Source organism: Botrytis porri, assembly GCF_014898465.1.
Source record: "Botrytis porri strain MUCL 3234 chromosome Unknown BPOR_007, whole genome shotgun sequence".
Classification (NCBI taxonomy): domain Eukaryota; kingdom Fungi; phylum Ascomycota; class Leotiomycetes; order Helotiales; family Sclerotiniaceae; genus Botrytis; species Botrytis porri.
The window spans coordinates 672,839-698,823 of NW_024066081.1; the positions used below are offsets into that span (position 1 = coordinate 672,839).

Consider the following 25,985-nt stretch of genomic DNA (forward strand, 5'->3'; position numbering starts at 1 on the left):
AACAGCGAACATATGGGAAAGTTCCAATTGGGGCTTTTAGGTTATAGTTTAGGAGTGCTATTGGTAAGGTTTGGGAAAGTAAGTTTTTAAGAGGATGAGTTTTCAAGGATATTGGATGGTAAGTAGTGTTTACAATACAGAGGAGGACTTCATTTGATGGGATGGGATGAAGTGTTCTGGGCGAATTCACGATAAGCTACGATAGGCTATCATGTAGTATGTACATTGCTACGTCCAGGAAGTTACACGTTGAAGGGGGGCAGGAAAGGAAATTAGGCACGAGTTTCGTGTTACTCCTCTTCAAAAGCCTATCTGATCTCGCCTCTTAAACTTATCTGCAGATGCGGGCTGGAGAAGGGAGGGATTCTTCAAGGGACAAGCCTCGTCCATTCTCATTGACTCTAATCTCACATCATTCCCGTCTATGGAATACAACTCAGTCAACTCGAGCCCTAATCAGATGAGAGTGCACGCATGAGCCAATGCGTACAGCCGGTATTGTGAACTGCCATAAGGCTTGTAGCAACTTGTTGATCTGGGGTTGGACGAACTGACTGAACGGCTCGAGCACATTTTCTTGACCCGTCCGTTTCCATGTACCCATGGTCCTATCATCCGTGGTATGAGAAAGCGGTCGTTATCGCCATAGGGCTTCACGAGTGGTACCAAGGAAATGATATGTCGTGATGATCGAAGCTGGTCATGTTGCTACGTACACTTCATGTACTCGTACGGTCAATACAGTATCATGCTTTGAAACGTTGGGCCTCTTCACACGAGGTTTGGTATATCCATGTATTGTGAGGTACTCGAAATTTGCCAGACCATGCATCATATTAACCCCATGTACTCGACCCGTTGGCTTGCAGGTAGGAAGATACATGCATACATACATACATACACGAGTGCTTTCGGGGACGTTGATCTTGCTGCTGTGGTGTATACTGTAAGTTTATCAATACGTCCGAGTCCGACGATGATGGCGTTTCGGGGTCTTGAATTGGTGGAGGTGATACTGCAGTTTGCTAGTTTTCTATTCTGAGAACCCATTGAGTGAGGGTGATCGATTTCCCGTGCCTATTTTTGATTTCCAAGGTAAAGGCACGACATATTGTTGGCGTTATAGTGTAGTATGGTAGATGTTGTGATATGATTTTGATAGGGAACAAAATCGAGTATAATATTGAATTGGCAAGTGACTTCTTGCATGCTAGTTCTCGAGGTATTTCGTCCGAATATACTTATTATACGAGAAGGGACAGTAGATAAATTCTTGAAAGTCGCATGACTTGAATTCACGTACGAGTGAGTACCTTTGGGTTACAATATTGAAGACCATTCGTTAATATCTCTGGCAAGTGTTGTCGCGTCTGCCAATATACTATACATTGCATACAGATGCCAGTGTATAGACAAAGCACAACCTTTCGAGATATTTATTCTATATTTCATTTACATATTAAAATCCATTATCTCCAACATGCATATCCGGAAATATAGATTTATCACATTTCTTGGCCTGCCTCGAGACTACTTCACAAACGGACCCTTCAAATATTGCGAACTAAGCCCATATGCACGGAAAGACATCCGATACACAAAAATACGACACTGAAGCCTTTCCACCCTCTACTCAGCTCCTTCATTTTACCCGAGAAGGCTCTTTTTCCTGTATCGTATAATCACAGACTAGAATCATACGATACCATGTACATTCCAATCGAGTTGGAACCACGATGTAAGTCTATGCAGGTACAGAGGTCTAGAATTGGGGTTTTACGAAAATCCTAGTATTGATAGTTTTATGTATACCGATTGTTGGGTTTTGAAGCTTTCTTTTGGGGGTCACCTCATGCTTCTCGTGCTCATGCATCATTAATTGAGCATTAGGAACTGCAAGTCCACCCCCACGCCAACGTGCCTTTCAAGTTTATTTCAGGGCCTACATGACACATGTGCTTTCAAACAGCAAGCCTGATTCATCCCAGTTCTAGTGAAGGTGGAGGAAAGACCAAAAGTAGTATAAGCACCGGAGGATCCCAACAACTGGTTCTCGCCCGTTCTAAACTTGCTTCTCAACGACGTCGTTCTTGATGTAGATCGAAGTTGTTTGGGAATCCATCCATACAGAATGTCTCGGTACTGTATCCCGATAGCAAGGTCTCTCGGTGTGCGTATCCGAATCCAACGACATACGGAAGGTTCTTATGCGCAGAATCCCTGTTGAGTATATTCCCTGCTGAATCTTCTTCGTTCCAGCCTTCCAGGCGGAATCGGCCGGTCGAATTTGTACTGCATGTAGAGAATACTCTTAGTGGCGGAGTCGTATGAAAATTTTATCGAGTGAAGAGTTTTTATTATTATTTTCTTCTTGAGTGATTATATGTAGTTTGGCGTTAGGGCTGGGTGTCGATGGCAGTGGGGTCACCAGTAGTTCGAGATTCCAACTTTTTAAGGTTGTAGCTGCATGATGGCGTAAGGAGAAGATTTTTCATGTCGGTGGGTTTGGCAGTGGGGGTGAATGTGTCATGGATAGATACTTTGTGGACTTTTATTTGTGAATCTACTACAAGTGGATAATGAAAATTATGAGGAGGTTGTGGATGAGCCGACCTTCTGAATAGAGTAGATGCGCCTGTAAGAGGATCGAAGATGAGGGCTTCTCACTGGGATGATGGCTCCGATGCAAGTGCATGGAATGAGTTAGTCAAGGTGAGTTTCGCTACCCAGTTCGCCCTGATGCTTTAATGATCCAGGCAATGGCACGATGTCAGACAATCGTGGAGAGGCAATCGTTCAGTTTCAATCTGTCTACGTATTGCCACTAGATCATTGTGTGCACTGGACTCTACGTGGATGATGCAGACCGTCAGAATATTTGATCATGCCAGTAAAAATCATGGAGTTGTATGATGTTGGTCTTGCTGGGATACGAACATACCCCCTCTTAGGAAAAAGTATCCCGGTATGAGCTTTGTAACTGTGGTTGAATTGAACAAGACGAAATAATGATGCCATTGTGAGATCAAGTCTACTCCATGTATGAAGTAAGTATGATGGATGGAGTAAACATACTTACCACCAGAAGGCAGGGGATCTAGAGTAGTTAGTGTAAGACATACTGAAGATATGTACTAAAATGCATCATCCAGATCAATGTCCTCGATATAACAATCTGTTCTGGACAGCAAAAGTCTTCTGGCCCCCGTTTCAACGTCCGTAACATGTACACATACGAAAGCCCGTCAACATAGGGAAGAAGCAGCTGGACCAGTTCGAAAACAAGGGCAACATCGAAATAACTACACAAACAGCGCCAATGATTCACTGCCGTCTTCTCTTGTGCTGCTGGAGGAGTACCCTTCGCGAAGCTCCCAATCCTTGTATTATTTGATACACATGGAGAGAAGAGCAATGAAGGATTGAGATGAGCCCTTTGATAGAGCAATGAACAGACCTGTATCGCAACATATGTGAGGAGCTTCATAATGCCAGGGCTGATAAGTGACAAATTTTTAGAATGATGGAACTTACAATCAATTTGAAAGTGTGATCCTCCTTGATCATTTCAGATGACATAGTACTACAGTAGGCCTATGTTGACATTGAGACTCCAAAAATTATCCACCAGATTCAAGATGAAAAAACGCACTTAATCCATAGGTTAGATTGATTAAACTCTGACCCTTGATGCTACTCATATACTCATACAAAGGCTATTCAGCACCTCCGAATTGCTATCTGTCCAACTGAAGCTCTGAAAAGGCATATCTTATCAGGAAATCAGCAACAATTACAGTTTCGAAACAAAACATGAGTCATCTCATTCCTACAGCTCTTCCTCCTCCCCATCCTCATCATCCTCATCATCCTCATCATCCCCAGCACCTCCGCCCTCCCCATTCTCATCATCGTCCTCTTCACTATCGCTTGTGCCACTCCCTTCGCTCTCACCCTCGCTCCCTGGGTCATAATCTTCCTCATCCTCATCTTCCTCGTCCATCGCTGCCTGTTCCGCTTCTTGCGCTGCCCTTTCCAACTCTCCCGCTTCCGCATTTCCTACAACGTTTCCTTCTTCATCCTTCATCACGTTCACATTCAATCGCTTGGCCTTACGCTGTTCGGCCATGCTCTTATCTTGCAATCCATATCTCTGTACATACTCGTTTATGCCAGCGAAATCTTCTTGATCTATCATTTGAAATTCCATTTCCTCGGTAGTTTCTTCTTCGCCTGAGACTGACATGTCAATGTCGAGTGAAAGATTAAAGGTACGCTGTAAGACATTTGTGAAGGATAGTGCAGCAATTCGGTTGTGTGGTAAGAATAATAATGGCTTTTTGTATCCCCATAGAATTCCAGTAGGGAGAAAAAACAAGTACCCGTCTTTAGATCCTCTGAATGCCTTAACATGCACCGCTTTCTCGCTTGGTCGATGACTTTGCTTGACTGCACTTGCAAACAGCTTAGGGTCCGATTCAGTGATCTTGAGAATATTACCGACGGCCTTCAACCGGGCGGTAATAGCCCAGTTAAAAAGTGTTTTGTAGTCATCGGAGACAGCTGAAGCTGCTGAACTATCTGTTCCAGCAATAGTCCCTGATTTTGGCGCTCCATCGGTGATGGTGAAAACTAATGGTTCAGGTACGGGCTGTGCAGACGCTGAAGGCTTGGAGGGTGATATAATAGAATTCTTGGGGAAGAGTATATAATTGTATTGTTTTTGCGTTTTCTCTGGGACTGGGAGGCAAAATACGTATTCTATGATACTAGTCAGCAAACTTCCGGTAGTTCAAGAGTAGGAGTAGTACCAATGTCCTTCCAGGCATAGCTCATGCCAGACGCAGGTTCCTCAGAGGTCGGTAATCGTCCATAGAGATGTGTTGATGCGAAACAGAGGGTGTATTTCTTGCGCTGCGGTATCACCACTGATATCTCTTTTATCTCAAGCAAGACTGGATCTTCTCCAGTAGCAGGCGCGCTTCCGACGCTGTTTGATGTGCCATTTGTGCTATTCGGGATACTTCGACTTGCGAGGCTCTCATCTATGCGACGTTTCTTTGAAGCTGGTTCTGATGCTTGCTGAGTTATTGTCTCGCAGACATATAGGGAAATTTGATTGAATAGCTCAATATATTCTGGACCAGCTATGTTTACAGGTTAGTTGGGGTATCAAACTTATCAATTCTTCCGTGGTTGTTGGCGCATTATTGACTTTTTATATATACCTCTTTTTCTTGCAAGGCTGAGAGATATGTACTTTACCTTGTGATGCTGCCGCTATGGCATTCTGTAAGTCTGGACGAGATTGGAAAGCCTTTTGGAGACTAGCTTCATTCAATTCAATACCCATACTGAAATTTTCAGTGGATGAGTACGAGTATGAGTATATGTATTAACGTGATAATATGCTGTTATTTTTTTTAAAAAGGCAACGCGAATCTTCCAAAGTATGGAGAACGCGCTTGGGTGACAGACGAAGCCTTGTGATGATGTCAGGCTATCATGAGTTTCGATGCGAAGGGAATGGTTTTCCAAGGGGACAGAAAAAGCAATACCAACTACCTTTTCAGGTACACTATAATCAATCAATCGCATCTTCCGATAGAATCACTTGTTAGCTAGGACTCATGTAGTTTGCTTTTGCCGCTGGTTTTCTTCAATCTTAGCCGCCATCATTAGGAATATGAATCATTGGGGCAATTGACAAACATAGCCAATCAATCACGGACGAACAACGTAGACGCAGAGGATTTTAATAGTCGTATATTAGTTTCAGAGGTGACAATAGGACCGTGACAAAATACCTAATCCTATCACCCTCTCTTGCTTCATTTAAATCGTTCTAAAAACATTCTGGCCGACAATCGTACAAAATGACAATGAAAGTATGAAGACATGGAAGCAGGATGCCATGGGAAAACGCCAAAACTCCCCCAAGGATATTAACACATAGAACCGTTCCAAAAAAAAAGTGCGCCTAGCCTAGGGTGGCCGCGAGTATAATAATAGTGAGGATGACCGCCAATATCAATAGTAAACAGCAAGCCTTTGACCGAGCGTTCTTTTGATACCTAGCGGCACTCCTCAATTCTAGATCAGCCCCTCTTGTATCTGTATGTACGTTCTCGACATTGTTGGCAATCGAATCAAGAGTCTCGCCCTGCTCGTTGACAATATGTGCCACATCTCGAAATAACTCGTTCAATTCAGTGACGCCTTGTTCGATATTCCGGATCTCGGCCTCACGCTCTACTATCAACGAATCTTGAAAATCAACCTCATCCTGCGAAGCCAATCTAAGCTGCTCTTGGGATTGTTGCTGTCCAAACTGATTGCCACCCTCAGCTCCTGGTGATTGCGCTTCTTCCATTGCCGTTCGTGCTGCAGTGGCAGAGGATCGTTGTTTCTCGAGAGCTCGGCGCTGTACATTTTGGAATTCGGTCAAGTTGTTTTGGAACTCGCGCGTAAGTTTTGTTTGAGTGTATTTTTGCGATGGCTATCATGAACTATCAATACCCCGTCGATATCATACAGGACATCTTATTGCTTACATTTACATCCTCCCATGATTGTATCTTCTTGACGCCATCGCCAATCTCTTTGAAGGCATCCTTTGAGTCTTCCAAGAGATCGTGAACTCTTTCCCGAACCCTCTCCGTGTCCCTCTTCGTTCCCAACAAGTTTATTTCATTTGAAAGTCTTGAGATATTTCCTGTCAATGAGAAGAGCTTTGTCATAAGGTCTTGCGATAATTTTTGGAATTCCGGATCGTCCGCATATTGAGGATCATCCTCTCTTCGCATTGTCGTCGGTTGCGACTCCATTGATGACAACTGATCGAAGGACATGACTTGCTTGTTATTGATGTTTTGAGACGTTTTCAAATGAGTGTAGATTTGGTATTGATTTTATGTACAAATTCGCTCGCTGCCTATTTCGCCCACGAAGGTTGTGATAATCTGGAATGATGGGTGGGTGAGTGATGTGATGTTTGATGTGTGATATCCTATGTTGGCTGACGTACTGTACTCTGTAGTCTGTACCTTACCTACCACGCCTACCAACCTAGGGCGGGTCACCCACCAAAGTGCCCAAGTGCCTTTCGCGTCAACCAACTCAAATTTATTTTACCTAGAAAAGTGAATGTCAACAAAAGCTCTTCCGTGTGTTGCTTTCTTTATTTAATTTTCCAACGACAACATGATCAGTAACCTTTCGTAGATTCCAATTTCTTCTATTGATGATTTAGTCTTCTAAGACGCAACATCTTCACAAAATTTCCACCCATGCCACCCGCAGTAAGGATTCGTCCTTACAAGGACTTTTTAACTCCAGCCTTACACAGAAGATTTGCATTGGCAACCGCTGTCTTAGCAGCAGTATGTTACGTTGAAGCGGTATGGATTGGGGAATGGAATTCGTGTAGGTCTTCTTCAGCTTCACAACTTTCAATATGCAATGCTAATCAAGTCTCACAGTCCTTTGGTCATGGTTTCCTCTGGGTAGGGCGGGTATCCGAACCGGTCTCTTCTTCACCTGCGCATTTATGATATTCATCCTTCGAGTAGCCCAATTACACGTAGGAATCAGAACCTCAAACTCGAGCTTCCACACCTTTACACAGTATGCGCCCAAATACCAGACGGTTCAGACAGCACTTTGGTATCTCTTTTCAGCATGGTTTTTCAGCGAGATTTACGTCTGGTCGGTTTCTGAGAGCGCAGGTCTTAACCGTATCAAGCTTGCAGCAAAAACAAGTCGACCAATATTGAACGAGAAACCTATATATCTGACCGTCTTCCTTCTATTCAATGCTCTCGTTCAAGCCGGATTCCACCTTTGGTACGACTATGATCGCATCGACATTCCACTCACGAAGACTGGGCCAGAAGTTTCATCTGAGCAACCTTCGCACACAACCGTACTGCCAATGATACAATTGAAAGCGAAGGCAATGCCTCTAGCCATTCAGTGTCTTAAGCGTGTTTCTATAATGGCAGTAGTATCTCCATTTATCTATTCTATGAACATCAGCGTTCCCATCCCATTTATCTTGCCGATTTACACATTCAATATTAGAGAGAGTGTTTGGGGTTTTACTCGGTCATTTGCAAAGATTTTCTGGAATTTGCCCAAGGCTGCCACTCCTCCGAGTGAACTACCTTTTCACTGGACCATGGTTCTTAGGACAGTCATTGCCGGGCTCATGCTTACGCTATTGTGGGAATTTGGAAATCTTGCTTTCTCTATTTACGTAGCGCAAGCCCCTTTGAAGAACGACAGACCAATTACCTACGAGTCTCGGGATCCAAATGGCAGTTTGTTAACTGGATTAAAGGGTAAAAAGTTACAAACAAGAGTAAGTCCCCCCTGCAGCTCCTACTAGATTGTACTAATACCATTCAGGCGTTCGCATTTTGGGAACTTGTAGAAATTGCTCAGCGATACCAAGGAAGGCGGAAAGCCATCTTTGAGGACATTGACCGTGTTGGTGGTTCAGCTTGGTCTCAAATCCTTGCGACATGCCTTGAAACCGTTAATGAAATCAACCAGCGTATCGAGGAATATGATCCCAAAAAACAAGCACCCGTGATCAAAGTGTACGAGGAGCATGAAACCATAGAACCAATATCATCGCTTCCTCGTTTACTAACCGAATCGCTCAAGGATGAACCAAGGGGCGGTCTTGTTGAGAAATCCGAACCAGCAGAGTCAAGAAGCAGGCGTTATTTAGAAGCCGTGGGCTCATTTGCAAAGACCCAAGGAGAATTATCACCGCCCGATAAGATATCTCGTCGCCGCCAATTGAAGGACGACAAGAAGAGTGAAGCAATCAAAGCCGCACTCCCTACAAAATTTCAACAGCCCGAAGGACTACAGAACATTTTACGGGAGCAGGCGATCATTATCCTCAAGCTGCCGTTCGGAAAACCATTCAGGCAGGAATATCGAAAGGAGATTGCAAGCGTAGTACTGGGAACACCATATGGCGATTTAGGTATTATCGTTGATGCTATCGACTCGATAACTAGGTTTGCTGTGTGTAGTCTTGTTGAGGATAAATATGGAAAAGTACAGAAGGACATCAAGGATATCGTGGAAACATATACAAAGACGATTATCCAAGTGCAAAATTTTAGGATCGGATTGGGGGCTCATTGGACCGACGTAGAAGGGAGACAGGAGAGTCCCGAGGTTGATCTGCTCCTCGCCGTCCTCAAAAGCGGACTTCGAGAGCTAGTTGATTCATTTGGAGACTACAGTGTAGAGTTGAGAATAAACCAGACTGCGTTAAGGGCAGCAAGAGAAGCCATGAATATGGCTCCTCCGCGACAGGAGGATATGGAGCAAAGGCGTCGTTGAACTACTTGTATAGAGAATGAAGTCAATGAAATAAACGTATAATGATTCTTCAGATGAAGGCTTGAATTCAATGTGTAATGACACCAGCATTGAACGACACGATCTTGATTGAGTGAGACTGACTGACTACTAGGTACTGGCAAAGGGTATGCGTTTGGTTGCTGGAGCTGCGAAGTGAACTTTCTTTAACGTAATTTGATAATGTCATTATTACACACAGCTATGGTATATTAGTTGTCTGTTAACAAGAATTTCATAATTTCAACCTTCTCCACCAATGAAACATAATTCCTTAAGTTTTCATGACTCTCCAGTAGAGTTGGCTGTCAGTGTGTTTGTTATGTTACCGAATAACCGAATTATTGCGATGACGGAGTGAAATATCTCCTTGTAACCGATCGTTGCGGGGCGCCATCGTCCCAGCAAACCCGGTTGAGCTTCACAATTTGACCATGCTTGCCGAAGTAAACAGATCATACGATGGCTTTTTAAATACGTAGATATCTCCCACCTTCAAACCTTATTTTCTGCATCACCTCTCCTCTCCTGTTTGCTTTTTCGCTTTGTTTGTGTTTATACCGTCGCTATAGCTCAATCTTCTCCAGATGGCATCTGCGGCAGCTTTGACAGCTTCTGCTGCATTGAAATCTCGAGTTAGGAGACCATCTTTGCTTAAGAAGCTTGCTCATCCTCAAGATTTGATCCCTTTATTCCCCAATGGAGCTTACATTGGGTGGTCTGGGTTCACAGGTGTTGGATATCCTAAGTAAGTAACAACTGCAGTTGTACTGCGGTGCTCAGCAAGAGAGGGGTCAAATGATAGTATATGATTGATTCAGCGGAAAACCAATACTGATCGAAACTGTGTAGAAAGATCCCAACAATGCTCGCAGATCACGTAGAGAAGAACAACTTGCAGGGCAAGCTTAAGTACTCCCTTTTCGTAGGTGCGAGTTCTGGAGCGGAAACGGAAAATCGATGGGCAGAATTGAATATGATCGAACGACGAAGCCCTCATCAGGTCGGAAAAGCTATTGCAAAAGGCATTAACAATGGCAACATCAATTTCTTCGACAAACATTTGTCTATGTTTCCTGTAGACTTGGTTTATGGATTTTACACAAAAGATCGTCCCAACAAAAAGCTGGATGTGGTTATTGTTGAAGCCACAGCTATTACCGAAGATGGCGGTATTATTCCTGGAGCTTCCGTTGGAGCATCACCAGAATTGATCCAAATGGCGGACAAGATCATTGTTGAAGTCAACACCTCTATGCCTTCTTTTGAGGGTTTACACGATATCACCATGACCGAGCTTCCACCAAAGCGAAAACCATACCTGATCATGGCACCAGAGGACCGTATTGGAACAACCTCAATCCCTGTTGATAGCGAGAAGATTGTTGCCATTGTCGAATCCGATTATCAAGATCAAACTGTACCAAATGCGCCAGAAGATGCTACATCGCGTGCAATTGCTGCTCATTTGATTGAATTCCTTGAGCACGAAGTGAAGCATGACCGACTACCCAAGAACCTCCTCCCAATTCAGTCCGGTATTGGTAACATTGCCAATGCTGTCATTGGTGGTCTAGCCGAATCTAACTTTAGAAACCTCAAAGTCTGGACAGAGGTGCTTCAAGATACCTTCCTTGACCTTTTCGATTCTGGACGTTTAGACTTTGCAACCGCAACTTCTATTCGTTTCTCCCCAGATGGTTTCAAGCGCTTCTACGATGGATGGGAGCAATACTTCGATAAACTTTTGCTTCGCTCACAGCAAGTCTCTAACTCCCCTGAGATCATCAGAAGGTTGGGAGTTATCGGAATGAACACACCAGTTGAGGTCGATATCTACGCACATGCAAACAGCACAAATGTTATGGGCTCTCGCATGTTGAACGGCCTCGGTGGCTCTGCTGATTTCCTCCGTTCTTCTAAATACAGTATAATGCACACACCATCTACTAGACCATCTAAGACCGATGCTCACGGTGTTTCTTGCATTGTTCCTATGTGCACACACGTCGATCAAACCGAGCATGATTTGGATGTTATCGTTACTGAACAAGGTCTTGCTGATGTCCGAGGTTTAAGTCCAAAAGAGCGAGCCAAGGTCATTATTGAAAAGTGCTCTCATCCAGATTATAAGCCAATCTTGGAAGACTACTTCAGAAAGGCCGAGTTCGAGTGTATGAGAAGAGGCTGGGGTCACGAGCCCCATCTATTGTGGAACAGCTTCGACATGCACAAGGCACTCGATCAAGAGGGAAGCATGAAAGCACTCAAGACTTGGGGTTAAGTTGTGTATAAAGACACGAGATTACGTGACGGGGAGATGTAGATATTGGAATACTGGAGCATGGCATTTATCATTCTGGGCTTAATGGAACGGGGCGCACATGAGGACAGATTTACACATTAAATCAAAAGACATTTCAAACCAGTTTTTCCTTCTTTATGTGGTAGATTATTTACGTGATAGAACACCAACATCCAGTGCCGGTGATCTAAAGACTAGATTACCCACTCGTACTAGAGCATTGAGCCTCCAAATCAACGAATAGACCAACAAATGTTTATACTGGCATTTTGGAATTGAACTTGTCGATGCCAAATCTAATACCTGTGATGAAGAATCCTCTATCCGCTCCTACAGTCGCTGTGTACAGATAATGACCGATCGCCTAAATCACACCAAAATTCATCCTTAAAACAAATGAATTTAAATATAATCATATCTGAATTGATTATATATATTTATAGAATTTTATTGCCTTTAATTCGCCTCAAAAACATAATATATAAACTTCAATTCTTTATATAGATCTTATATTTAAGTTAGAATTATAAAAATTATATTCTTTAAAAGTTTTTAATTTAATTTAAATAATTATTACTTTTTTAATTCTTTATTTAATTTAATGAAAATAGTCTTATTGAAAAAAACACTTAATGTTTTTAGGTATTATACTATATTATAATGTCAATAAAGTTAAAATTCATTTTGATTAATCAGATCGCTTGAAATGAGTCTTACTAAACAAAAGTTTTCATTTTTCGTATATATATAGTACTATAATCCTCGTAGACAGTAAGATTATTAAGGAGGTAAACCTCTAATAAATAAAATTTGAAAAACTTTTATAAGATTTTATTTCAATCATAAAATACTAATTCTATAGTTTATATTAAAACTCTAAAAAACAAAATATATAAATCTTTATTATATAAATGATTCATTTGAAAAGTTTCAATTGAAAAACATAATTATAATGATTAATAAATCATTATATAAGATATACTAATTCGCTATTTTTTTTTAGTGTAATTAAGGCAAGCGGTCATTATCTGTGCCCTAGTACTGTATCTGAACACCTGAAACTAAACCAACAATAATGACCCAAAAATGCGCGTGCTGGCTCCTTGCTTCAAGTGATAGAAGTGGGCTAGACGACCAAGTACGATATAGAATGTTGTACAGACTAAACGCTCAATCTAGGAAGCACTTGATTTAGCGCCGGGCTCTTTTGATCCTGAGATAGTTGTTAGTATTTGGAGCCAGAGCTAGAGCCAATCCGCTCGTCTCCCGCTGTCTTTGTCATTTATTAGCAATTACTACTTGTCAGTAGGGGGCGTGCTGGACGTACCATTTTGGCTACTCACTCGTCTTCTCTTCTAAAATTATTTTGTAGGCATCGTGTCACGGCCGACACTTTCTGACGTTCGCATTTCTCCCGCACATTCTCAATGGGCTGACCTTGGAAACGATCGGCGGCGGAGGGCATCTTGACTTCGAAATGCAGTTCTGTTGCGAATGTTTCAGATTTCTCGTTGTCAGATGGTTGAGTTCTTGAATAAAAGAGTGATTCGGGAGGCTTTTCTGGTATTGGTATGCGAGGATATGTTGGCTTTTGTTTCTTAAATTGTCTGATTGTGGAGTATGGATATGTCAAGGAGAAAATGACCCTTAAATTGATGTCTCACAGAGAAGAAACTCAGTCATAATTGCTGGAAAACAGTCATAACAATGAAATCCTTCCACAGTCATGCTTTTGGACCGAACTGCTCAGCTCATGCTTGAATATATAGGCTTTGTCATTCAAGCTCTATTTTTTCCCCCATATCGAACAATAGTGCGTAGAAATGCGACTTGATTGTCCATGCGAGTGCAATGAAGCTGCGAATTTTGTTTCTTCTCAACGGTTCCTTGGAGACATACGGGCTTCGACTAAACAACAATGATATCCTATAGAAGTCAAACTATGGACATGAAACGTATGACTTGCGCGCTTGAATTCTGGATCTTATTCACGCAATGAATCTAGCCGTTCCAATCCCAAAGCAGAAATATGCAAGCAAAGGCGAACTAGCGTGGCATCGCTAAGACCTCGCGATGTGGGATTTTCATTGACTATGTTTGAGATTCGCGCTGTACTATTCCTTTCTATATGTTGCTAGCTCCTGATTCTCGGGCCCAAACCATTTCTTTAAAATGGCCATCTGGTGGACCCATTACAAGAGTAAACCCAAGAAATTCGGACTTCAGTGTAGCAACCCGACTCAGCCAGCCCATCCCTCCCCCCAAGATATCTGTCATCCCGTCAAATGGACTATCTTCAGTCTTTACCATCGATTAGCTAACAGCATTTGTGAGAATTTAGAGAATTTTCCTGATTTGGCTTTTATAGGAGAGATACTTACAAAGAGTAGTTCTATCTACGACTCAAGCTTCTTGATTTTTTTCAGAAAGCTCTTTGACTGACGTATGCAGTTCAAGGATGGCTTTCTCTGCAATATCGAGTCTTTCCTGAGCTTGTTGAAATTCTTTGAATTGGGCCCTCAACCACTTCACATCTCTCAATTGTTCATCTGTGGCACTTGCGAAACGTCCCTTCTCAGGCATGATGATGATTCTTGAATCGAAAACTAGAATCAGAGGAATTTGGTCGTGTTGTGATTGTTTGATCTCAGGTCAACTGTGGAAATCGGGGCTTGATATGGTGGTTGGTGTTCTTTGTTTAAGTTTGGGTGCTCAAAGAGAATTTGTACCTCCTTTATGACAGATGACTATGAATAACAACTTTTTTGTGTGATTAACTACTACAAATGTATGAAATTATACACCTTAGCCCTTTATGGGTAGAGTGAATCTACTCGCTATGGGTAATATAATTTCAACAGCTTGCACGTACACGGTGGTTTGGACGGGAAAATCAGAAAAGTGAAGATGAACTTTTTATTGTTATTTCCAAACTTCTTTGAGCTCAATTCTTCTATGTAATTGTACATTCAATATCACCAGTCCATTTTTCCAAACATAATCCACAAAGTATACCCTGAACAATCTCTAAGCCGTCTAAAAGTTGTTCCGACAACCAAAATTCAGATCAACATCACAAAAATTGCAATTGCCCTTGTTGAAAATCTAGCTATCAGCGAGAGCTACTTTGCTTAGGTACTTGTAGATAATATGCTGCCTTGCTGGCTTCGTTCAATAGCAATAAGTCAGTGCTGCCAACTGGATAGTTGGCCGACTATCCTGTTCATTTAATCTGACTCGAAACTCTGAATATACACAGTCACTTGGCAAGTCATGCTAAGCGAATGTGGAGGCTAGAGGATGAGAAATGCCCGAAATCCCACGTTATTTCATTGGAAAATGAATGTATATTGTAGTTATCCCACCAACTCATGATTTCAGGTCGCTAGGACTTTCATGAAATGACAATCCATCCTTGACTAGAGTCGAATAATCTAGGCTGCAGCTAAGTCATGCGATCTCTTCGATGAAATTTATTGAGTTCGCCTCTGTCTAGTCCTGTACACTCGATCCTTCCAAATACAATGCTCACCAAAGGTTTTCCGCACGTTGAGTTACCAATTCCTGCACAAGAACGCCATCATGGTACATTGGTCTTCAATTACCTATTTACCTAGGTAGTAACAATATCGTGAATGTTTCCAAAATCTCCCAATCGACTGTCAAAGCATTCAAGCTCCTCACGTTCCGAAGTTGTTGCTGATCCGGTCAGTCTGTAGGACTCTAGTCATGACCACTCGCACGTGGGGCCTGGTGGGGGTCACTTTGAACGATAAATCACGCTCTCAAGCTGCCTGATCCGTCTTTCAAAGTCTTGATTGACTCCCTTCAATTCGTTTTCAAGTGATTTAACCTTGTTTTTCAATTTCTCGATTGACTGCGAGTCTGTATTCCTGGACAATTGGGCTTCTTCCTGGGATTTCGAAAGATTGTTAACGAGTGTCGACACCTTCTGTAGTAGAGCCCACGCCGAAGAGATGTTCATCTTCGGCAAAGTTTTTGATTCTCTTTCAGGCATGGCGTTGTTTCGATTTCGAGTACTATAAGAATGATGAGCAGGCTGCTTAATTTCAATGGCCCACTTGTAGACTTACTTTGATATGAGGTAGTATTGCTGGATGTATTGTCTCTATATTTGTTAAGCTTGCAGGTTCTTGTATGGTTCTGTGTTTACTGTGAGGGAATTGTCTGCCGGGGAAACATGTGGCAAGCTTTATTGATGCTCAATGTGCTAATGCTGTGAATGAATCTCATGACTCGCATAGATTATTCACAACAGAGTGGAAATGAATCTCATATGAATGTCCTGCCACCAAATGATATGCGGGGATAATAATTCACTCAAAATGTTGAAATTATCCTGTAATAGCTAGAGCTACGAGGGTTGAAGCAGTATTTCTGCATTATCAGAGTAGATATGTATTAAAACATTCCCCTTTGAGTGGTATACAGAAGTCGAGAAATACTAGATTCTGGAGAAATTTGCAGTAAATTCATTATCCAGCAAACGAAACATTCGAATTTTTAGTCCTGATACAGAATCATCAGTTTGGTGGTATCTTAGTCAATACAAATCTAATGCTAGTCAAGGCTTGCTTAATCTCATGAAATTCCATCGGAGATTGCTATCATTCCCTGAGGGTTGGCGAAATTCAGGTTCTCATGTGAGAAGTTTTGAGTATTAGGAATTTCTCACACGTATCATCGTCTCTCTTAGGGAATCTATTTTACTCCTAGTCACATCATGTTCATGGTACCTAGAGAATATTACAAGAAAATGGCGTACTAATATTCCTATAGCAGCCTACAAAAAAGTAACAAACAACAATTTTGAAGTTCCGAGGAATACATATGCCAGAAGCTGGCAGCATCGGTAGTCCTATTACCACCAATGCTTCGTGATAACATCAGCACTCTACTCGACGATCTACATCGGCCCACATCTCCTAAACCAGCATTCAGCTTCCTCGGCCTATGAGAAAGTGTCAGTAGTGCTTTCTGAAATCTGCTTCACAAGAATCATTCACTCTAGTCTGCTCCTCGCATGCAGTTGCCGACCTCACTTTCCCAGGAGGCAGTGGCATTTCATCAAATGTCTTGGCAGCCCTTGTATTCTTCACCAAGCTCTCTAAGTCCTCATCGCTGCTGATTTTTTCCACAAATCTGGACGTTCGACCTTTCGCTATAACTCCCGAATGAAGGGGTTGTAGCTGCGCAGCTGGACCAGAGATGATGGAAGAGCTTCTAAGCACCGAATTTCGAGGCAGAAATGGGTTCCGAGATGCTGTGGATGTTTCTTTGGGGGTTCTCGATGTAGCTTTTCCCTCTGCACAATTCATTGTTTCGGGATTTTCTACTTCCAAATTTTTGGCCATAACGCGGATGAAAATCGAAAGTGTATTTCCAAAAACATTTTTGTGAGTAGCGCCTAGCTATATATTCATACGATTGTAATATTCTTTGATCAATTCTGGTCATCTAAGACACCTTTTTAGATCGCTCCAGAATTGAATAGATATATCTTTAGAATAAATGTTACAATAACAGATGAGAATCGAGCTTCCAGTTTCGCAGAAGCTGGTCTTACTGCTAGAAACTTCCTGATCTATTTGTCTTTGTTGTTGATACACTGTGCGAGGAAATTCAGCATTGTTGCTTGGTTTCACATTTTCACATCCAGAAACCACAGAACACCACCAAACCAAGGTTTTGGCCCTCTGTGAAGGACGTATTTCAAAGAAGCAGCTTGGATGACAGGCTTATTGGAATATTAGTCTTCATGTAAGTGCACCCGAAGATTATGTCGCACGGATAATGTGCGTGATTTCAATGAAAGCAATAGTAGTTGAATGAAGATATGCTTTTCCAGACTAATGAGAATATCTCCAGAAAGAAAGCCTGCTTCCTATACTGACTGATGAGTGCGAACTCGGATATTGTCCCTGGCGATGTGAATGATAAAATTGAAGTCTTCCGATCAAAAACATACCGCCAATCCTTACTCCAATTATTGTTGTGGCTTCGAATTCCAAAATTCTGATGTTTACCTTCGACGTTGTAAGAAACCCCACTTAAAACCCCATCCAGAGACCTCCACCAATGCCTTTCTCAAACTAAGCTCCGGAACAATGCTTCATTCCCTTAACATCAACTCGAGCATATCCTTCTTTTCTTAAAAGTTGATTAGCAACTGGCAACTTCTCGAATGCTCCGTGTGATACTTACTGATAATTGCCCGTTTCTTGGCAACGTGACCTTTCTTTGTGACGCCAGGTCCACTCTTTCTACATGATTATTAGCGAGATCTCCTTACAACAGTCGTATGAATGGACTGGTAGTGCCAGCAACGACTTACCCAATTGCGCTCACGTTATTTTCGCTATAGGAAAATCTAGGATTCTTGCTCTTAATCGAGAATTGTGAATTGGGTAGATCGGAAATAGAATCTCCATGTTTTGGTGTAGGTTCTGATTCTAGTGATTAGAGACCAAGCATTAGTGAAAGACCAGCAAAACACAAGTTTGAGTAAACTCCAACCTTCGCTAGTCTCAATAAAAGTATGCTCCTTATAATGTTTATCTTCTTTTGCTTGCACAGAAACCAATTCACATCGCCGCAGCACTGCGTAATGTCTAATCTGACTCTCAAGAAGGCCATCCACAACGAGCTCGTACGATCTCGCATCATGATTATCGAGGAGTTCTTGGCGTCTCCTCTTCTTAGTTTCAGCTCGAGTTTCTTGAATAACTTCTGATGTCTCTTCCGTATCAGACAGTGTCTCCGAAGACAGCCTTTCGTCTTCCGATCCCTCAAGTGTAGACACGGTTGGTTCCTCAGAGCTAGTGATCGGTGGAGTCATGCTATCTATGTTTTCTCTGCGCATCTTGTAATCTCTGTACCGTTCCTTGGGAATTTCGGCTTCAATGTGATGATTAATGTTCTCGAGAAGTCGGAGATTGACAAAAGGAGTATTAGTAGTAGATTTTGTGTGATTTGGCTCCATGATAAGTTAAGTTGATAAAAGATTTCTTGATCTTAGGTTCCGTAATTTAATCGAATAAGTATCACAAACAAAATCGTTTGTTGTCGTTGTTCATTCGTGAAAGAAAAGTAAGAAATTCAAGGTGATTAGGAGCCCCTAGAAATAGGGTTACTCGGTTGACTCACAAGGTGGGTTGATTTTAGTGAATTGATGGAAATAACACCACAATGTGAGTGGTATACGAAATCTACACCACTATAAACACATCTTGACAGTAAAAATGACCACGGGAAATGAAATTGAATTGGTCTCGAATTGCTAGGATCAACTATGGTGAAAGTGCCTGTGCAAATAAACGTCCTCCGGAATCACCAAGAACATCGCGGTGTGAAAACGATTCGCACCGCCGTATACATAAAGCATCTCTGGCAAATCCTCCCATGCTAAGTAATGATAAATCTTTTGGGACCTACCAATTGTAATCTTAAAATTCCCATTCTTCTCATAATTGACGGTATGATCTTCGTACACAGTATATAATAATGATTATAGACTTGAATCGAAAATAAGCGCAACACTCTTTAGCGAGCGGCATTGGAAATCCAATATGAAGCTACAAATTTGCACTACTTGAAGTTGTACAGTCATCCAAGCCTCCCGTCAAAGTGGGTATAACCGAGAAAACTTCATTATATTGAGCTTCCATCTTCCTCAATATCATAGTACGGAGTGAGAGGGGACGGTTCTGCGATCCCTCAGTTCTTCGTCAAGAGATATGAACCCCCCCCCCTTCTCTCAGATTTTCTTTTTCCCCCTTTCCTATTCTTTTTTTCATTCCTCTTTGCTCTATTGTCCTTCTTTTCCTCAACAGTTGCCTTTTTCATTTCCTCATCAAACGTAAACTTATAGGGCTCTGCCATTTGCTTTGCCAAACCAAATATATCGTGTAGGTCCTGCTTCTCTAAGCTAGCAGCAGCTCTAATCTGATCCAAATCGGGATGTATCTCCTTCAAAAATAATTCGAGGTACTCTTCAATATCTTTCTCCGGTTTTTCTCCTTTCATGAATTCATTGCCGACTTTGACAACGACTTTTCTTTCCTCGATAATCGATATGGGAGCCTCATCAACGGTCAAAAATTTTAAAAGGTCAACTAATTCCTGTGCTATGTCAAACATTGCGATCCAATCTTCACTTGAGCAGCCAGAAGCTTTCATTCTGTTCAGATCTTTATACACGTTGTCAATCAATTTTTCTGCGACTTTCTCGAGTTCCAGTTGCGAATCAATTGCTGCACATAGCAGATGTGCGACGCGGCGTTCATTGTTGGTCTGTTCTTCGATGCTCGACATTGTGCGACTGAGAAGTAGTTGAATCTAGCCAATCTGATCGAATAGAAGACTGAAGTATGAAAATATTTGAGGATTTTCCGCCGTCTGTTTTCGAGGTCTTCGAGTGTCCAGACTTCAGCTAATTTTGAATGCTTTGAGTTTCGGTGCTTGTGCTAAGTAGAGAACTGGACTATCCGGCCCCGGTCTTTGAACCCCTTAAACGCCTGAGTTTGTGCTACTCTTCTAATCGTTTGGCTCCAGTCTTTGTGCCAGTATCCCAGTTGTGACTAAAGAGTGTCAAAACTCGATTCCTCGCCACTTATCTCGAAATTCATCTAACCTCCTTATTATGTTTGTGCGATTTCTTCGAATGCTTTAGCTGTCAAGGCTCACGCGAGCGTGACAATCGTGATATAGAAGTGTACCAGAATAGGAAAAAATATCCCGAATCAATTACCTGGAGAGTTCTTTGATAGGTATCTGGGAAAACGAGATGATGGGCTGCGGAAAGTGTTGAAAGGGAATGTCGGTTGCAAGATGAAGATTGAGAGTTCAAAAGTAAGCTCTTACAAACACGGCAGGTACGAACGACTCTGGGTGTGCACCGCTAGCTTTCGATCAACTTACGAACCTAGCACAAGATTTTGCAAAGGGTCTGGGTGCGTATAAGTTCTTTCAAGATCAAACAAAACTAGGATAAAATGATTACTGGGTATGTTGTTTTGATATAGTGACGATCAAAGTTAAACTGAAGCTGTGTAAGATGCGACAACTCACACATTTGGTCAATTATAGCTCACCACCCCGAAGAATATGGAGCAGTGCAATTTTTTGTGAGATATTTCTTCACGAGTGATATCTGGCTGTTAACCTGAAGAACCGAAGTTATTATTGAGTATTACCAGAGCTGATTAACTGGTTGCAGATCTACTGAATCAGAGTTCTCTATTTGAAAGTTTAGCTGCTCTGGCGACCCCTTTTCTTTTCGGAATATATTTGCTTAATATGATGCTTGGCTATCAACTAGGAGTTATAAGACCACACGAGTGGTTTACAATTCTTCAAGACCTCCGCGCTTTCTGTCATAAATGGCATACAGTTGCTTTTGGATCAAAGCCATCAATTCTTACCATAGACCTCATCAGATCCTGATGTTTCTTGACCAAGAAATCTGTGAAATTTCGAGAGCATGTGTCTTCCTGTGAATAATCTAAGTTTGAATAGAAATCAGCCCCTCCTGTTAGTACGGGGACTGGAAGTTTGAGCTTTCGAGTGGTATTGGAATAAAAATACAGAAGTTTGAGCTTTCGAGTGGTTTTGGAATAAAAATACACACTTGGACTTTGGATAGCGAGCCTGTGATGGGTTCACTCAATATGTGTTAATATCAAAAGTTGATGTTGGATATCTGAGAAAGCATTCAGAGGCCATATCAATGTTGCACAATGGGATGACATTTTACATAGTAGATTTTATTTCTATTACACTAGGTATTAAAGGATAAACATCCAAAAGTCAGGCAGTTCTTTCTGTTATTGCGGGTCAACCCTCCCATTCCAAGCTTAGCATCTAGTACCCCTCATAGTATCCACCGAATAATGTTGTCGGATCTCCTTATTTATAGTTAGTAAATGGACTTATATCGCTGCTATGAGCTTACCATATCATTGTTTTGTCCTAATTGGACCTTTTTCCTACCCATCCATCACTCTTTTCTTTCCGCAAAGCTGCAATCTCAGCCTGATATTTTGGCTTATTGTCTTTCAATTTAGCAATCTCTTGGTTGTTAATTGAAATTCTCATATTCAGAAGCTCCTCATTTTCCTTAAGCTCTGCTGTCATCATCTGCAACCTTTTTGTCTCGCTCTTAGTGCTTTCGGGTGCCTCAGCCGATGCCTTAGAAGCTCTCATGGTCTGATCTATTATCTTCATTTCGAAGTTGTTCTGGATCAACAATTAGATAAGTTAAGAATATTCTTAGAAAAGCAAATCTTACCAAGAACACCTGGGGGAGAAGATTAACTCAAGTGTGTATTAAGTTTCACTATTTGACGAGGTGAAGATATGTAAATGGTTACCTCGATCTATTTGATATACTTAGCAACAAGCTGTATTTTGACTAAGGGTATATAACACTTGGTAATACCTGGCAGTGTTTGGTTTGACTGTGTTGAGTTGAATCAAGAAAATATCTCAATATGTGCAAGTTGTGATGTTTGGTGCTTGGATTCTTTGTATCTTGTCGTAGAACAGCAGAGGGCAGGGAGAAGCCAAGGGTTTTGTGCAAAAGGTAAAAGAAATTATGTAGGATTCATTTCACTTTCAGTCATGGCATGAAAGCTCTCAAGAATCACTTATGACTCTACATTTGATAGGCCGTGACTGTTCATCGCGAAACGAAAGAATCCAGTCAAGCTTTCTACTGAGGACAATACAATGGTACAATAAGATGCATTCACTGTGACAAAAGATTCTACTTGGTAAGTTTTAGATCCATTTTCATTTATGTGTCAAAACTATCAAAGCCATACATAATTTTGCCCAAGGTCGATTACTACTTCTCCAACTAAATGTATCTCAGCTCACAAGTACCGCGCCTACTGTACTTATCTTCTCAGCTAACCACGTGCATTATTCAATTTCAGTACTCAGACGGAGAGGATATCGAGCAGGGCCCTGTGGTCTAAGTTCTAGATTACTTGCTAACCGCATTGCCAATTCCAGTCTCTCCATTTGTGCTCTAGAGTCTAAACTGCCATACCAATACGTAGCCTAGAGTTGATCCTGTTCCACTCGTCAAGTGAACGATTTCGAACCCTTCCCAGAAGAACACCAAGATGAATAATTTGCCAAGCAATGTTTGCTTGAGAAGCATCTTCGACTGTTTTATTCAGCAAATCGGGTGTAATGGGCTCCCCCCTCAGAAAGTATGAGACAACTTCACAAATATTTGCTTCAGGAGTGCAAACGATATCATACACATCATTCAAAAATTGATGAGGTATGTGTTGGATGTGCAAAATCTCCTTATGGATATTGTCGATGTGTTTCCGAGTTAACCCCTCCAATGCAAATCTATGTGTAGCTTCGTCGACATATGTATTGGCAATGCGGAATACGTATAAATTCTGGAGAGCGCTGGCGGCTCCAGTGCGGAGATCTCGATCCCGAACCTTCTCTTTGAGCAAGGCATTCTTTTATCGAGATCTACTTTGAAATTAGATCGCCTCTGTTGGTAGACATTTCTGGAGGCCATGTTTTCTTGGCCACTAGGTTAGCGGTGTGACTTAGTAAGATGACTGCGGGTTGAACCTACAGCTGTTGAATCTGGTATAGTATGAAGCAGGAACAATGGTGGTGATGAGATGTGAAAAGTTCCGAGAAAGCTTTGCCGTGGTGGATGGCTTGGGTCAAAAGACTTGGGTTGGTGTTTTGCAAGTGTGAAGTGGCAGAAGTTCTTTGAGATTTTTGGATTATGTTGTGAAGTGTGAGAAAAATCAGAATTTAAAAAATGAAGATGCAAATCTGGAGAAGTTTGGGACCATTATATGTTTCAGAGAATCATACAACGGTACGTAAAGGATGAATTGTATGATACTAAGTGAACAGTCAGGAGTAGTCAGAAAACGCTATTCTGCTAGTCATGAGATCTCGCTGATTCATATTGTCTCCTCATTTGTATTGTGACTCTAACATGTCCAGGCTAAAGCTGCTATTCACATCTTCCCAAAATATGAAAGAGATAATATCCCCATATCGAATGATCAAAATGATCGAATTTCTGCCCATGAATCCTCAAACGTCAATACCCAGTTGGGACTGGGATTTCGCATCTTTATATCATGAACGGCTCGGATAATGGTATAGGGGCATCTCACTACGATACCAATTCTATATTCTCGTTCCATCGACTTTGCGGGTACCACTGTGATATGATCGCTAAACTCCTGCGAGAGGAGTTGAAAGACAAATTAGCCTCTATTCTTTGATCACAGACTCTGTGAAGGTGATTGTACGTACTGGTGAAAGCATTTACTACCTTTGATGTGCCTTTTATGACTTTTCTGAGAACGTAACAGCGCTTCTTTGTAGGTGCCACAGCTGGGATGTCACCCTGTAGTGTTTCGGGACCATGGTAAAGCCTACCCTCAATAGCTTCTTGGCTGCTTGTGTCGTTTGCAATCGAGGATACCTCAAGGCTCTGCGAGAGGTCTACACTATTGATGGTAATGGCAGGAATAGAAGAATGGGTAAACATCTTGAAGGTTGAATACAGTGTGATATATGGATGTTGTGCTATGAGAATATTGAATCTGTAAAAATTGGTATATGCTTGTGTTTATGTGTGAAATTTGATATAGATGCTCAAAAGTGAGCACAATCTTGTGAGCAGAGATGAATAACTTCTCGTGAATTCTCGGCTACAGGAACCGACTTCAGTGATCAAAAACAATAGCATCTTGATCACCAATTAATTAATTACTCACAGGTTTTTGTGATTCTATTAGGCGTGCCTCATACAGCGATAGCCTACTCATGATAATCCTTCAAGTGTCACAAATGTCAGGGCGATCTAATCTGTAAAGAAAAAAGCCACGAGTTGACTATGATTTCGAGTCATATACGATAAATGAATAATAGAAAGTAATGTCATAATGATTCAGCCAACCATATTTTACTCATTCAAAGTATCTACTAGCTCAAACACACATCGAGGAATGGGCACAAACAGCTTGAACTTTCCCCATTTGAACTCCTGTTACATGTCAAGCAACAAACCCGAAATTTCACTTCCTACATAACAAGACATATCTATTAGAATATAATTTTTACGCAGAAGGCTCCCCAGACACCAAATAATCCAAGAAACAATATCAAATCACACGAGTTACTCTCAAATCCTGTCAGCTTTCTATCTTCATAGACGTCAGCCTTATGGAGAACCATTGCAACAGCCACTAATATCACAATCAACAAACGGCTCTTACCGCTCACTTCTTTACAATTCTGCATCGGGCTGTCGAATAAATCCTACACTGCATCCCTACTCTAAATTTACGATGGATGATCGTAAAATGAGTGAAGCTGAGTACCGTCAATGCTAGCAAATGAAGCCCGAACATGAAAAGGAGATACTCAAATCGTTCCACCACCAGTTGAAGAATCTCAATATCTATGCTAAGAGATACTGCGACAGCATATCAGAGTATATCAAAACTCGTCAGGATTTCCACGTGCAATACATAGATAGAGCAAGAGACCAAGTTATTTCGGGCCTTCACGAGTTGAAGCTTAAACAAGGAAGGCATCCAGAGGTATTGACTGACTTAGTGACTCAAGCTGTGGTTTTGTTTGAGGAGTTGATAGGTGTAAACCTTGGTCTTGAGGAACGAGTAGATAAGTACAAACGTGAGAACAACACCTTAAAGGTACGTAAGACCATGTCCTTCATCAAAACCTCTCGGTCATGCTAACTGAATTCATATAGGCAAGAATAACGGGTATCTTCCGGCGAAGACGCTCAGATGCACCCAAAGAGTCAGACTACACAACAGAAGAGATTGCAGAGTACGCAAGATTGGGTCTGCATCTAGGTCAACATAGGATAGGGCGGGATTAGAACGGAAGAAAAGGAAACTCCAAATTGGCGACTAAAGCAAACTTCCAATAGTAGGATTAGGTAATGGCTTTTGGGGCTGGATCTCGGGGCTGGACATGCTGGCATGATAACAAAGGCTTTTTGAATAAACGTTGATATTACGAAAATAATTGCAGATGTACTTTTAGTGTAGTTTTGCTCAGACTTGGTGTCTGAGTTAATTACATCAGAATTCAATATATATTACCGAAATAGCATTTTTTGATTGGAGTGAACATTTTTCTGAGGATTCACAGCACTAGCTGATTGCATGCAGAACCTGTAAGTTACATAAGTTTTCAAGATTTTCCATTATTAGACCCTCTCATAACTCATCCACGTATG

At 41.6% G+C, this 25,985-nt stretch overlaps 9 protein-coding genes across 9 annotated transcripts; 3 read left to right on the forward strand and 6 right to left on the reverse strand.

The window, feature by feature from the left end:
• Positions 1 to 3,829: 3,829 nt before the first annotated feature.
• EAF01_005520 (uncharacterized protein) lies at positions 3,830 to 5,353 on the reverse strand (the record flags this gene model as incomplete). The annotated part of the gene is made up of 3 exons (XM_038913773.1): positions 3,830 to 4,761; positions 4,812 to 5,147; positions 5,266 to 5,353. 3 exons carry the CDS (start codon positions 5,351 to 5,353, stop codon positions 3,830 to 3,832), a joined length of 1,356 nt encoding a protein of 451 aa, XP_038770222.1.
• A 627-nt stretch (positions 5,354 to 5,980) lies between these two features.
• Positions 5,981 to 6,851, reverse strand: EAF01_005521 (uncharacterized protein; the record flags this gene model as incomplete). The annotated part of the gene is made up of 2 exons (XM_038913774.1): positions 5,981 to 6,499; positions 6,555 to 6,851. 2 exons carry the CDS (start codon positions 6,849 to 6,851, stop codon positions 5,981 to 5,983), a joined length of 816 nt encoding a protein of 271 aa, XP_038770223.1.
• Positions 6,852 to 7,289: 438 nt separating this feature from the next.
• On the forward strand, positions 7,290 to 9,366 carry EAF01_005522 (uncharacterized protein; the record flags this gene model as incomplete). Its single annotated transcript, XM_038913775.1, has 3 exons — positions 7,290 to 7,425; positions 7,482 to 8,362; positions 8,410 to 9,366. The coding sequence occupies 3 exons, from the start codon at positions 7,290 to 7,292 to the stop codon at positions 9,364 to 9,366; spliced, it is 1,974 nt and encodes a 657-aa protein (XP_038770224.1).
• Positions 9,367 to 9,792: 426 nt separating this feature from the next.
• EAF01_005523 (uncharacterized protein) lies at positions 9,793 to 11,958 on the forward strand. The gene is made up of 2 exons (XM_038913776.1): positions 9,793 to 10,132; positions 10,237 to 11,958. Exons 1-2 carry the CDS (start codon positions 9,972 to 9,974, stop codon positions 11,666 to 11,668), a joined length of 1,593 nt encoding a protein of 530 aa, XP_038770225.1. The 5' UTR covers positions 9,793 to 9,971; the 3' UTR covers positions 11,669 to 11,958.
• Positions 11,959 to 17,822: 5,864 nt separating this feature from the next.
• On the reverse strand, positions 17,823 to 18,692 carry EAF01_005524 (uncharacterized protein; the record flags this gene model as incomplete). The annotated part of the gene is made up of 4 exons (XM_038913777.1): positions 17,823 to 17,860; positions 17,915 to 17,973; positions 18,045 to 18,162; positions 18,227 to 18,692. 4 exons carry the CDS (start codon positions 18,690 to 18,692, stop codon positions 17,823 to 17,825), a joined length of 681 nt encoding a protein of 226 aa, XP_038770226.1.
• A 734-nt stretch (positions 18,693 to 19,426) lies between these two features.
• EAF01_005525 (uncharacterized protein) lies at positions 19,427 to 20,023 on the reverse strand (the record flags this gene model as incomplete). The annotated part of the gene is made up of 1 exon (XM_038913778.1): positions 19,427 to 20,023. One exon carries the CDS (start codon positions 20,021 to 20,023, stop codon positions 19,427 to 19,429), a length of 597 nt encoding a protein of 198 aa, XP_038770227.1.
• Positions 20,024 to 22,749: 2,726 nt separating this feature from the next.
• On the reverse strand, positions 22,750 to 23,258 carry EAF01_005526 (uncharacterized protein; the record flags this gene model as incomplete). Its single annotated transcript, XM_038913779.1, is given in 2 exon segments — positions 22,750 to 23,196; positions 23,214 to 23,258. 2 exon segments carry the CDS (start codon positions 23,256 to 23,258, stop codon positions 22,750 to 22,752), a joined length of 492 nt encoding a protein of 163 aa, XP_038770228.1.
• Positions 23,259 to 23,941: 683 nt separating this feature from the next.
• EAF01_005527 (uncharacterized protein) lies at positions 23,942 to 24,260 on the reverse strand (the record flags this gene model as incomplete). Its single annotated transcript, XM_038913780.1, has 2 exons — positions 23,942 to 23,949; positions 24,023 to 24,260. The coding sequence occupies 2 exons, from the start codon at positions 24,258 to 24,260 to the stop codon at positions 23,942 to 23,944; spliced, it is 246 nt and encodes an 81-aa protein (XP_038770229.1).
• Positions 24,261 to 25,110: 850 nt separating this feature from the next.
• EAF01_005528 (uncharacterized protein) lies at positions 25,111 to 25,622 on the forward strand (the record flags this gene model as incomplete). Its single annotated transcript, XM_038913781.1, has 2 exons — positions 25,111 to 25,431; positions 25,491 to 25,622. The coding sequence occupies 2 exons, from the start codon at positions 25,111 to 25,113 to the stop codon at positions 25,620 to 25,622; spliced, it is 453 nt and encodes a 150-aa protein (XP_038770230.1).
• Positions 25,623 to 25,985: the final 363 nt, after the last annotated feature.

Excerpts from the sequence above, each read along its gene's own strand:
- EAF01_005523 (XM_038913776.1), top strand. The coding sequence starts at position 9,972 with ATGGCATCTGCGGCAGCTTTGACAGCTTCTGCTGCATTGAAATCTCGA. Across the intron at positions 10,133-10,236 it reads ACAGGTGTTGGATATCCTAA|AAAGATCCCAACAATGCTCG; the intron begins GTAAGTAACAAC and ends GAAACTGTGTAG.